This window comes from Juglans regia, chromosome 2, assembly GCF_001411555.2.
Source record: "Juglans regia cultivar Chandler chromosome 2, Walnut 2.0, whole genome shotgun sequence".
NCBI lineage: Eukaryota > Viridiplantae > Streptophyta > Magnoliopsida > Fagales > Juglandaceae > Juglans > Juglans regia.
In genome coordinates, this window is record NC_049902.1 from 36,777,669 (window position 1) to 36,790,960 (window position 13,292).

The 13,292-nt window shown below is 31.9% G+C and overlaps 1 protein-coding gene across 2 annotated transcripts; it reads right to left on the reverse strand.

Annotated features, from left to right (window-relative positions):
* Window positions 1-5,440: 5,440 nt before the first annotated feature.
* LOC109018018 (disease resistance protein RUN1-like) lies at window positions 5,441-11,981 on the reverse strand. Of its 2 annotated transcripts, none has more exons than XM_035687184.1 (6): window positions 11,679-11,981; window positions 10,488-11,022; window positions 8,369-9,488; window positions 7,318-7,731; window positions 6,324-7,232; window positions 5,441-6,246 (listed from the first exon to the last, which is right to left on the reverse strand). In XM_035687184.1, exons 1-6 carry the CDS (start codon window positions 11,848-11,850, stop codon window positions 5,707-5,709), a joined length of 3,690 nt encoding a protein of 1,229 aa, XP_035543077.1. In that variant the 5' UTR covers window positions 11,851-11,981; the 3' UTR covers window positions 5,441-5,706. The 2 variants fall into 2 exon arrangements, with proteins under 2 accessions (XP_035543077.1, XP_035543078.1); XM_035687185.1 differs by lacking the exon at window positions 11,679-11,981 and adding an exon at window positions 11,395-11,478.
* Between the last annotated feature and the right edge of the window lie 1,311 nt (window positions 11,982-13,292).

Here is a 13,292-nt window from a genome sequence, read left to right on the forward strand (position 1 = left end):
ACTACACAAGCACATAGAATAGAGAATAAATGGAAAAAGCTATTTGAACGAGAATCTTACCGACAAAAGTGATTGTTTTTTTTTCTCTAATGATTAAAGAAATAATTATTAATGAATTTATATTTTTTATTTTTTAAAAATATATAAAAAATAATTCAAATAAAAATAAAATAAAATAAAATAAAAGAATACATTTATATTTGTCAGTCCAAACTATCGATACCGGTAATAGGACTCAAACTAAATATGTAAAATAAAATAAAATTGAAGAGAAATGGACAAGGGATAAAGAAGGTGGGTAAGAGAGAAAGAAGAAAGACTTTTAAAGACTGTATTTTTTTTTTCAATTGTTGAATTTATTACTTTTATCAAATTAAGATAATATCATTTTTTTTCTAATTAATATCAAATTATTTATTTGATAATTATGAAACTCAATAATAAATAAAATGAAATTAAGATGCGAGACTTACGTTTGGATATTGAATTAAGTTGAGTTGAGTTATAAATAGTGATATTTTGTGAGTTTTATTGAGATGAATTTAATTTTTTTAAGTTAAAATAAATTTAACTTTTTAATTTGAAATATATGAAATAAGTTGAGGATCAATGAATTTAAATTTTTTTATGAGAAATTAAAAAAATAATAAATATCATCAATAATTGATTTGAGATAAGTTAAAATGAGTTGAGTTGAGTCTAATAGCCAAACATAGTCTAATAGATTGTTTGAATTGAGTTAGGTTATGCTTAGATTGAGAGAATCTTTCAACCTATTATTAATAATATTTTATTTAACACTTGTCTCATTTTAATTATTCGTTAATAATTTCAGAGCTCAACAAAATCTAACCCAAAAACCATTAACAACAGAGGTAAAGCAAACAATTGACTTCGTTTTTGAAGTCAAGTGGCACAAGGTTTCACTTTAGTCACTGCCGACATAAAAAAACAAGTATATAGAAAGAAAATAAATGGAAAAAAGCTATTTGAACGAGATTGCTTACCGACATTGATCGCCTTTTCTTTTAATGATTAACAATGTAATTATTAATGAATTTATATTTTTTATTTTTTTAAATGTTTAAAAATTATAACAAATAATTGAAATAAAAATAAAATAAAAAAGTACATTTACTTGTCGGTCTAAGCTCTCGATACCGATTGTAAGACTCAAAATAAATATGTAAAATAAGATAAAATAGAAGAGAAATGGGTAAGGGAGAAAGAAGGTGGGTAAGAGAGAAAGAAGATAAGACTTTTGAAGATTATATATATTTTTCCAACTGTTAATTTATTACTTTTATCAAGACAATATCAAATTATTTATTTGATAATTATGAAACCCAATTAGTAAATAAAATAAAATTAAGAATTTTAATTTGATATTATCACCAACAAAGTAGAAGACGTCAGAGTTGCGTTTAGATGTTAGAAAAAATTAAATTTTAAATAATAATATTTTATAAATCTCATTAAAATATATTTAATATTTTATGAGTTTTCTGGCAGCTACCGCGTATCTTCCCAGAAGCAACAGAGGTAGGTAGATGCAGCTACCGCGTACCTTCCCCGAAACAACAGAGGTAGAGCAAACAATTGACTTCGTTTTTCAAGTCAAGTGGTACAGTGAGTATTAGTAGTGACTTCAATAAATTTTGATCAAAATTAAACTAAAAAGTTTATTTTTATAAATTTAATTAGTGACTTTTTAATAATATTAAATAACAAACTCAATAAATCTATCACTATTATATTAAAATATTAATTTTAAATTTTTATTTATTTTAATTGTAATTATAATTTAAATAGTTATTCGTTATTAAAAAATTATATATTAATTTTTTAAAGTTCAAATTATTCTTAACAGATATAATTTTTTAACGTTTTTTTTTTTTCTACAAGGGTCATATTCTTTTAATTGATATATTTTTTGAATTTTTTTCAAATCACAATTTGCATTAACATATTAAACCCAATTTTATTTCAATTCCTATTTGGTTACCAACAAACTAGATTATTTACACTTGACTTGGAAACTAGTGTTGCAGCTGCTCGGATCGGAGTTTCAAAGAGAGAAAGCAGCACAAATTTTTCATATTTTTTACCTTTTTTCTAATGCGGAAGACCAAAGTAACAGTAAGATAAAATTATTTTATTGTAAGAATAATATTTAGCTAGCATCTTGGGTTGGCCATATTTGGCCAGCCAAATAATCTTAGGTTACAATTATTGTTAATTTGTTGAGTCTATTACAGTAGTTTATTATGCATCTTAACTAAACTTTGACCAAATTTTAACTTTGTTGAGTCCACTATTAATACTCTGAGTCACCTACATAGCACTGCACACCCTTATTAAAAATATAAAAAGAACTGGTATATAGAAAATAAATGAAAAAGGATAAAGCTACGCCCACCGCTTCAACATCTCGCTTGACGTGGCAGCCCATGTGAAAAGATTTAATAGATTAAAAAATATCCCCTTCTTCAACCTCCCTCCCAAAACCGTGAAGCGGCATAAATCTCTCTTCCAAAAACGTGAAGTAGCTTTTCCCTCTCTTCCTTGTTTCCCTCCCTCTCTCCCAAAAATGTAGTTAAAGTTGAGGTCGTTCAAAGGAACCATTTCCGATACCCCCAGAATTTGACCCTTACACTTGTATTTTTAATAAAGTTGGTTTCACAAGAGCATTAATTCCAATACTGAGTTTGCAGCAAAGCCCTACACTTCAAAACCTTCAAAAATCTCAACCCACTTCGGTGAATTGTTTGAGATCGCTTCAAAAAAGCTTGGAATTTTTCTTTTGGGTTTATGGTAATATCTCCTGCTTCTTTTTCATGACTTTGGTGGATTCTCCAAAACAATAGACACCAATTGCAGCGTGCCTTTGATTTGTATGTAGTAAGTAAATTTTCTTGATTTTTGCATAGTTGCTGACAAAATGCTAGAACATAACATAAATGAGGTTTTTAATTTCAAATTATTCAAATATGTATTCTGTTATCAAGAAATCATTATGCTTCAATCGAGTAGGCCTTGTACTGGAAAAAAAAATGCAGAGAGATGAAATCAGAGGAGAGCAAATCTGTAATGGATTGGTGGGAAGAAATGGGTTGGAGGGGAAGAAGAAATGGGAAGGAAGAAAAAGGGAAAGTAAGAACAAAAGAAAAAAAAAATGCAAAGAGTGGACTGGAATAGGGATTCGGGAAGACGAAATGGAATAGTGAAGACTAAATGAAATGGGGGAAGACAATGTGGGAAGGAAAAAAGAAAAAAGAAAAAAAAAGGCATGACACGTCAAGTGGGAAGTAAAAAGAGTAAGAGAGAACGGTAGTTATAGCATTACCTAATAAAAAAAGCTATTTTAAGTTTTTAGCCGAGAATGCTTATCGACAAAGGTGATTGATTGCCTTTTTTATTTATTTATTAATAATAAACGAGTGAGTGCAAATATGTTTATATTTTAGGAAAATGTTTAAAAACATATAAAAAATGATTAAAATAAAATAAAAATAAAAATATATATTTGCACTTATGGGTCCAAACTATCGATATCTTTTTTCGATATCTTTTTTGATATCGGTAGCAGGACTCAAAATAAATAAAATTGAAGAGAAATGACTGAGGGAGAAAGAACGTGGGTAAGAGACTTTTGAAGACTATATTCTTTTTTATTTTCAATTGTTGAATTTATTACTTTTATCACATTAAGATAATATCAAATTATTTATTTGATAATTATGAAACTCAATAGTAAATCAAATAAAATTAAGAATTTTAATTTGATAATACCACTAATAAAGTAGGAATTGTTTAGATTGAGAGAGCCTCTTAAATCTTAATTCTTCTAAATCTATCTTATTTTATCTAATTATTATAATTAATAATGACTACTACTTGCCGGTACGTACAAAGGCAGCCCATTTGAAGCGAAGCGGGGGAGCTTCCAGCTTTTGGGGCCTTAATTAATTTCTCACCTATATTGGGAAGTCTAACATTCTCTGCTTAATTCGGCTTCATATCTGAAAGCTGCGCAGGCTTTAATTTTTGCTATATTTTTTGTTTTAAAAAAATAAAAAAAATAAATATAAAATCTCTTAGACTTTTATCTATAGAATTTATCTTCGACTCCGTCTTAGATAGAATATGAGATTTTTAAATTCTATCTTGAAAAGAGTTGTGATATCTCTCAAACGATGATATGTAGAAGTTGTGTACTTAGGAGCTATTAATTTTGTAATCGACTTGGCATTGTTAGTTTGTTTTATCATTATTGAACTATTGACTAATAATTTCGACAAATATTTTGTTCATGATTTATGAATAGTAATAAGATATTTGAGTTGAGATAAAATTAGTTAGAAATGGTTGAGTTATAGTTATTAGGCCCCATTTGAATAATAAAAATATTTCATCTCATCTCATTATTATATTTTTTTCAAATTCTCACATAAAATATAATAAAAAATTCAAGTTATAGTTATTAGGCCCCATTTGAATAATAAAAATATTTCATCTCATCTCATTATTATATTTTTTTCAAATTCTCACATAAAATATAATAAAAAATTCAATTTTTTTAAATCTTAAAATAATAATAAATTTAAATAATAATATTTTATTCAACTTCCATCTCATCTTATTTAAATTTACCATCCAAACAAAGGCTTCAGGAAAGCTGCCGCATCATGACAAATTTTAAAAACAAAGGCCAATGGAACTTGGAGTTTCCATTCTCTTTTTTTTTATTATTTTTGACAAAAAACACAGGGTTAGAGTTTCCATTCTCCAATGTGCTTCCCATATGCGAAATCTTTATCATGAAGCCCTTTTTTTTTTTTTTTTTGATAAAATCATGAAGCCCTTCTCATATTTTTTTAATTATTTTCTTATTTATAAATAATTTATAATTATTTACATAAAATTTATTATTATTATTTATAAATAATTTAAAATATTCTTAACATCCAAACGAAATTGAAATAGTATATTGGTGTTGAGGCGTCCTATTGAGTAATCATTAGAATTTATGACCCATTTGTAAACCTCTTGGCATCGATCGCTTTAATTTCCGTCAAGGTTGCCGACCAATAATCGCACTTTTCATTTCACCTTTCTGTCAACCCCAAGCACGGTTGGGAGGAGATTTAAATCTTATTTACAAGACCCTCCTTTGATCACGTTCAGAGATTAGTAAAGACCGGAAATTGTTGCAAACTGTTCATTCCGTATTTTGAAGTGCTAATATTCAAATAAAAATATTATTAAAATATAATTTTTTTAACATAATTTTATTTTTAGAATTAAAAAATTGAATTACTTTTTATATTTTATTTATAAGTTTAAAACTTTTATAATAATTAGATAATAATTATATAAAAAATTAAAAATTAAAAATATTTATGTCCGTAGTATTTAAATATTAAAATAAGATGAAGACTTTTATTATCCAAATCAAGCCTAAATATAATATCACAAATCAACATAACTATAACTAGGAAGAGTATGTGAACATGATTCTCTTTAAGAGCGTGAATGAATGATAACAGACCATAAAAGGAAATGATCAGTCAGGCAATATACATGTTTTTATCCATTCTTCCAGCCACCATTTCCCACCTTTCATAAGAGGATTAAGCCCTCATTTCACCGATGAACGATCTTTGTAGGCATTAGTCCTCAACTTCATAAGGGAAAGAGATCTCATTAGTCATTATCATCTGCTGCATCAGACATTTCTTCATCTTTAGCAGTATCATATCTGAGATATTGCACCATACTTCCATTGTTATCTATTACATTTGGCTTCTCCAGCAGAAGATGAACGCCACACTTGCTCACCTCAGCGCCGATCCAGCCCCAATTATTGAAAGACACCTCGATTTCCTCCCCATTAACCATTTCCATTTCCTTTTCTGGCCAATCTATCGTCTTCAACTTATTTCTTATAACAGGGGCTTCGAATAAGAATAAATTATTTGAAATTTCTGCACAATGTTCAACCGGTATTCGCACAAGACCATGCTGGAAGCCTCTGGTTTTATTATGGATTATCACGTCCAGATCTGGCGTATTCCCTATTTGCAGGTATGTACAAACAGCGCAAATAAGTAGGCTGCGAATCTCACCTTCTGAAGGTACATGAAAGGAAATCGAAGATCCAGATCTTTGATGGCTAAACCAATTTGGAACCTCACTGCCAGGGACGCAAAATAGTCTTTGAGCAGCACTCTGGGTTGACGGATACTGTTTCAAGAAAATGTTCGCATCATTTTGAGAGAGAGAGAGAGAGAGAGAGAGAGAGAGAGAGAGAGAGAGAGAACCTGGAGAAGATTAGTCGTAAAATCGGATGATAGATTGTAGCACCCAATCATTTCAATGAATAAAATTTGTTCCAAATTCAAGCCCTGAATCTCAAGCAGTTTGCTACAGTTATTGAGGGAAAGACCAAATAATTGTGAACTCGATGAAAGTGAGAGCCTATCGATTGATGAGCAATCATTTGCAAACAGGATCCGTAAATTTGCAGGGAGTTCTGAAATTGAGTGAAGAGACCTGCAATTCTTCAAACGCAAAATTTGTAATTTAGAGAGGCGGCCGATGCCTTGAGGTAGGCTAAAAAAGTCGTTTCGTGATAGATCCAATTCTTGGAGTGAAGATAAACCTCCGAGATCAATGGCATTCTCAGCTTTAGACAACTTGCAGTTACTGAGAACTAGTTTTCCCAAAGAACAAAATCCAAAAACTGAAGCTCGCACCAAATTCATGGGGTTCAAGCAATTTGGTGATGAAATCCACGATGAGAAGCATGACAACCAAGATTCTAAAGAAGTTCCTTCATGTCCAAATAATGATATTTCTTTGAGATTCTTCAAAAGAATAAAGGAGGATGGTAATTGCATGATAGCAGTTCTGTCTGCAAACAACTTTATTAAAGTCGTCAAATTCCCCAATTTCTCTGGCAACTTGTCAAGTTGTAAGCAGCCAGACAAGTTAAGAATTTCAAGAGATTTTAAGTCAGAAATGCTTTCTGGAAGATTTCTAACTTTCTTGCAGTCTTTTAAACTCAGTCTGACCAGCCCTTTCAGATGTTTAATAGACTCATGTAGTTCAACCAAGTTTCTGCATTCATCAAGTAATAGTACCTCCAGATGTGGGACTTGTAAGAAGTTTGGCAATTTTATGAGAGTTCTGGAATAGCTGAGATTAAGAATTTTTAAATTGTTGAGTATCTGTAAAAAAATAAATAAATAAATTATCGTTAGTCATGCACTCAACATAAAGAAAGAAATAAAGGTATAGTAAAATCCAGTATACCCTGTTCCCTTTCCAGATTTGTTTGAGCTTGTTGTACTGCATTTCAAGAACAACAAGATTCTCTAGATGAAAGTTTTTAGGTAGAAATTCCAGAGGGCAGAAATGCCAACAAAGCCATCTTAGCTCTTTGGAAAGATATTCGAAGCTTCCTGTAAGATGTACAGCATTGATTTGTAGCAGTCTCAAATTCTGCATATTTGCAAATGCTTCTGTTTTCAAACGTTCTACTTTAAGCCCAGGCAAATGTAAGATGAAACCATTCGCTTCCAATGATTCGGGTTTCATGTTTTCTACTTTAAGCTCTGGTGAATTTAGGAAGTGACCCTTCCCAACAGATGCTTTGGTCATCGAACGTTCTTCATCTCTAAGCTCAGGAAATGGATTTAGGATGAGACCCTCCACTGCTTCCGATCCCTGCTGGGCAAGATATAAATTTAGTTCATTTTACAAACTTAGAATGGGCCTCTTAATTGGTGTAGGCCAAGATACTCTTTTCTGAGAATAAAAGGTTAAAACTAATTTAGGCATTATTAGAACAATGTGAAGGAACAATTTAATTTATTAAACAAAAAATCATTAAAAGGACTAAGTTAATTGTTTTGAGTTATTATATAAGAAATAAAATCAAATTTACAAGCAAAAATGGTTGCAAAACTTTTAGACTTCAAATTGTTTGAAGTATAAATGCTTAACTGATAAAATATATGAGGGGAAATGATGACATGGCACATAAGTGAACCTCCTATTTCAAAAATTATGTGTTGTAGATTGCTTAAAGCATAATTACATGCCTTTTTAAGATTCAAAAGTGTCACATATTACTTCATTTAGAGAAGTTTTGGATTTAACATCATAAAATTATGAGTAATGTTGATATATATGCTACTGAAATAATAATTAATAATTGGTAAAAAGACAATAATCTTGTACATACCTAATTAGTTATGTTTGGAAAAATGACGAACACTTATATGCTACCCACAAAACAACATATTATACATCTATGCGTATGCACATGTTATTTTATATAAATCCAAATAATGTCTCTCACCGTATGTTTGTGCAATACACTCAAGACATCCTTGTGAAACCACAATCTACTACGCTTTCCTGGATATTTGTGCAAGTCTTCACAAACAATTTCTCTTCCCATATCTCGAATCAAATCATGCATTCCCAACTTATTATGTTGATAGTCAATTCTCAGGAGGGCCCTTTGAACAAGAATGTTTATACCGCTTATGGAGGAGAAGCCACAACCATCAAGTATTGTAATGACATATTCTTTGTCTGAACCGACAAAGAAACATGCAATATCGAGGAATATGATCTTTCGATTATGATCTAGGGAATCAAAGCTTCTTTTAAGTATTTTCTGAATCTTGTTGTGAGGCGTTTTTTGTAATATTTCCAATTCACTTTTCCATTTAATGACACTTCTTCCTGATAGAAAACAACCCAGAACCTCAAGAGCTAATGGAAGTCCTCCAGCATAATTCACAGCACTATACGAAAGGTCCAAGTAATCTTCCTTTGGATGGGCCCCTCCAAAGGCATGCCAGCTCAAAAGTTGAAGAGATTCAAACGTATCCAATTTTCTAACCTCATATTCTCTAACCTCATACTTTCCATTCACTTGTGCTTGTGTCAGCAAATGTTCATTTCTAGTTGTTATAATGACTCTACTTCCTGGACCAAACCATTTGCATTGTCCAACAAAGGCATATATTTGTTCCCAGTCATCCACGTCATCAAAAACAACAAGAACTCTTCTGCCTTGAATTCTTTCTTCAATCAATCTGATTCCTCTATCAACACTGTCAATCTTAAATTTCTTCATTTTCAAGATATCACGAAGAAGTTGTTTTTGTAAACCAACCAAGCCATTGAACTGCTCAGACCTTTCTTTGATATTGAAAAGACAACTGCTTCCCTCAAATGTATCACATATTTGGTTATAGACAGCTTTTGCTATCGTGGTTTTACCAATCCCGCCCATCCCATAGATGCCAACAATGCGAACGTCACTTGTTTCAAGATTTAATAAAGCTTTCATCTCTTCGACACGTGAATTGACTCCTACTGGGTGAATGGCAACATCCAAATACTCAGCTGGCTTCAATTTACTTAAAACTTCTTTCACAATTTGGTCTATGACTCTTGATTCATACCTGATCATTATATTTCACAATATAAATATATATATATATATATATATATATATATATATAAATTGAATTCTTCTATTCAACATCCTTACATGACACTTAGTAAGAAAAAACAAATAAAAAGTATAAAAAAAAAATAATTATGTAGTATACGAATGATGGAAAGAAGTTTTTTTTATAAAATTTTTCATTTATAAAAAGAGTACTAGTGCTATATATTTACGAGTCAACGTGTAAACACATCATTTATAAATTTTTCATTTATAAACATGTCTCGCTACCTTCGTGGATAAAATCATCACAACAAGAAGTATGGTTACAATATCATCCATCTCAGATTCTCAAGTGTGCGCGCGATATTAATTCTATCTAAAAGGCCATCCTAGGATTACAAGATCTCTCTAAGTGACATATAAATAAATATATATATATATATATATTATATTATCGGTGATCATAAGGAGGGGTCATGCAGCAGATGATCATGATGACGAAGTACTAATTCAGCCAAAAAGCAATTTGTTTTGTCCATCCATCTTTTGTTCTTTCAATTTTATAAATTTTAGACTAAAGTTTGAAAATAAAGAAACTAGGGCTTGTTTGGACACATTAAGATTTATAAGAATTCACAAAACTTATCATAATTTTATTTCCAAACATCGCTCAAACACAAAACATATTTCAATTACAAATTTCAACTTTTTTTTATCTAATCATTACCTAATCATTATTCAAATATAAAAATCAATACAATTTTTACTAACTTCAAAATAAAAATTATATTTAAATAATTTTTTAACTTTATAATATTTTTATTCAAATTTTCTTCCTCATTTTCTTTTTCTAATCTTTTTCAAAACCTAGTAAAGCATGCATCTTAATTCAAACTATTTCACTGTCATTTACAAAATTTTAAAATATTCTAAGTGACCAAACATGTACCTTGCATTTAAACATACTAAGAAAATGCAAGGAAAAAAACATGAGAAAGAAGCATAATACCCATTTTCCACTTGCTCGATATCCCAGCCTTTTCGAGAAGCAGCTTTTTTAAGTACTGCTCTCCACCGCTTCACCCTTTCCATATCATTCTGATATAGCTCTTCATGCCTAGCAAATGCATCTGCAAAAGTTCCAGTTTGATTTCGGATATCCGAGGGGACCACATGATAAAATATAGGAAGAAGAGTTTGGCCTCTAGTTTCTGCACAGTGAATAATCTCGACAAGCTCATTAAGGCACCACTTAGAATAAGCATAGCCTTTTGAGAAAACCACAATGGAAAACTTTGATCCATGAATCGCATTGTGCAGCTCGGTAGAGATGTCCTCCCCACTGCGGAGCTCTTCTTCATCTCGAAATGGCTGTATTCCAACTCGCCATAAGGCGGAGTACAAGTGATCTGTGAAATTCTTGCGAGTGTCTTCACCTCTAAAACTTAGAAAGACGTCATAATTGCAAACACTTCGGCGGGGAGAAGGAAGAGTTTGAGAAGCCATGGAAAAGGAGGTGCTTGTTATGGCTGGATTTGAATGGACTGAAAAAGAATAGAAAAAGTGTGCGAGTTAATATATAACAGTGTACAACTGCGTGAAATCAACTCAGCTCTAAAATAATATTGGACCCCAGAAAACGGTCTAGCCTATAGAAATTTGAAAAAAAAAATAAAGGTAAGAATAAACCAATTAAAAGCTAAAAGATAAAAAGAAAAACACCAACCTTTTCTTCTTTAAAAGAAGAGGAAAAACCAAAAAAATCGAAAAAAAATATAGGAATTGGAAAAACAGAAGAAGAAATAATTGGCAAAAACAATTACCAAACGAATTGTCTTGGAAAAATATTAGCTCAAGTTGTTGTTCGATTTTGAAAAGTTCGCATGGGAGAGAGAGATAGACACAAAAAATATCACCTGGTATCTGTTACTCAAGAACTTGACCTTCATCCCTGAATATCAATTTTGGGTAGCCTTTTTACAGAGTCATCCAGTTGCAATAGATGATGATAAGACTAGTTCTAGGAAAAGATTAATAAAATACGAGTATCTTACAACATTATATGCTGTCGGTGGAAAATGTAGAACTGCATGAAATAGATCTATTTATCTCACAGTTATTTAAGAAAGAGCCCGAGTACAATGGATAGTAGAAAATAAAGAATTGTCTACTAAATGGGTAAGCATGGCGGAAACGGTACCTTCTCCGGGAAGTTCCATAACGGAATGAAGGATGTTAGCTTGGCGATGCTCGCGGGCTTCGAGAGCGACAACCTTGACATCCTCCTTCCGATCTTCGAATTCAGGCTCCAGCTTTCGCTTCAAGCCTCTCCCCGCAGCGTTGGTTGGGCCCTTGTCTTCGTGCTGACCCATGGGTGGTGGCGAGAAGTGAGAAGTAGAAAGTTGGGGACGTTTATGAAATTCGGGGTTTCAACGCTCAATTTCTATATATTTGGTATCTTGAAGCTAATGGACGTTCATGGATCTCTGATCTGCTTCATCGTCAGTTTTATTTTATTTATTACCGCCGAGCTTTTGAAAATGAAAGACAACAACTCGCTTTGAATAATTCTAATTGAAAATGAAAGGACTCCTAGCGCACGCCTGACGTGTCCTAAGCCACGTAGAAAATGAAACGGTGAGTTTCATTTATCTCAAAAACAGCCTGATCCCAAAACGGTGCGTCCTACCCAATCCCAAATCAACTAACCCTTTCTCATCCACCCTGTACCTAGACGTACCCACGTCCAAAGGACCTTGACTTCTGTTACCGAGCTTTTTGAAAATGGAAGACAACAACTTTTTTTTTACTCCTGTAACGTCTTCCTTGGGTTTGACTCGACAGCTGTTGTTGTCTTCTACATTTCTTGGCGCCTTTTCTTCTTATACAGATGAGAGTTGGTAATAATCTGTGTGGCAGAATATTGCGTTTGATTGCCTCCACCCGACCAATTGCGTTTACTCTCGAACCGGAACGGATAAAGAGTCAAAGACAAAATACCAAAAGTCTTTCATGATCCAACGTATATATGGCGCGTCATCCATGCGTTTTGGGGCACCTTCCGTCTACTTTCCCAGAAACGACAGAGGTAGAAATACGTGACGATGTCTAAATTTGCTACTACATTTGCAACGCCTTAATTTATGAGCAGCTTCCGCGTAATATCTACGCCGGATGTAATAAGAAATATAGTTAATCCAAAATTAATGATTGAGAGAGAAAATACGTAATACAAATATTAAATTTTAAAAATAGATAAAATTCGAAAAATTGATTCTCAACTACTTCACCAACCTGCAGCCTCAAATACCTAATAAATAAATATTGAGATTATGAGAATTTTTGTTCGAAAAGTCAAAATCTCAATTATTGCTACAAATTGTATCCACAATAAAATAAAATTATTGCTTAAAATATTGTTCAAATAGGAATAAGAATTATCTCTAGAAGTGACAGAGAAATATTATCATAAAACAAAACAAATAATTTATACACACAAATAATTTATTCTAAGGCACCACTTAGAATAAGCATAGCCTTTTGAGAAAACCACAATGGAAATTTTTGATCCATGAATCGCGTTGTCCAGCTCAGTAGAGATGTCCTCCCCACTGGGGAGCTCTCCTTCATCTCGAAATGTATGAATTCCAACTCGCAATAAGGCGGAGTACAAGTGATCAGTGAAATTCTTGCGAGTGTCTTCGCCTCTAAAACTTAGAAAGACATCATAATTTCAAACACTTGGGCAGGGTGAAGGAAGAGTTTGAGAAGCCATGGAAAAGGAGGTGCTTGTTATGGCTAGATTTGAGTGGAC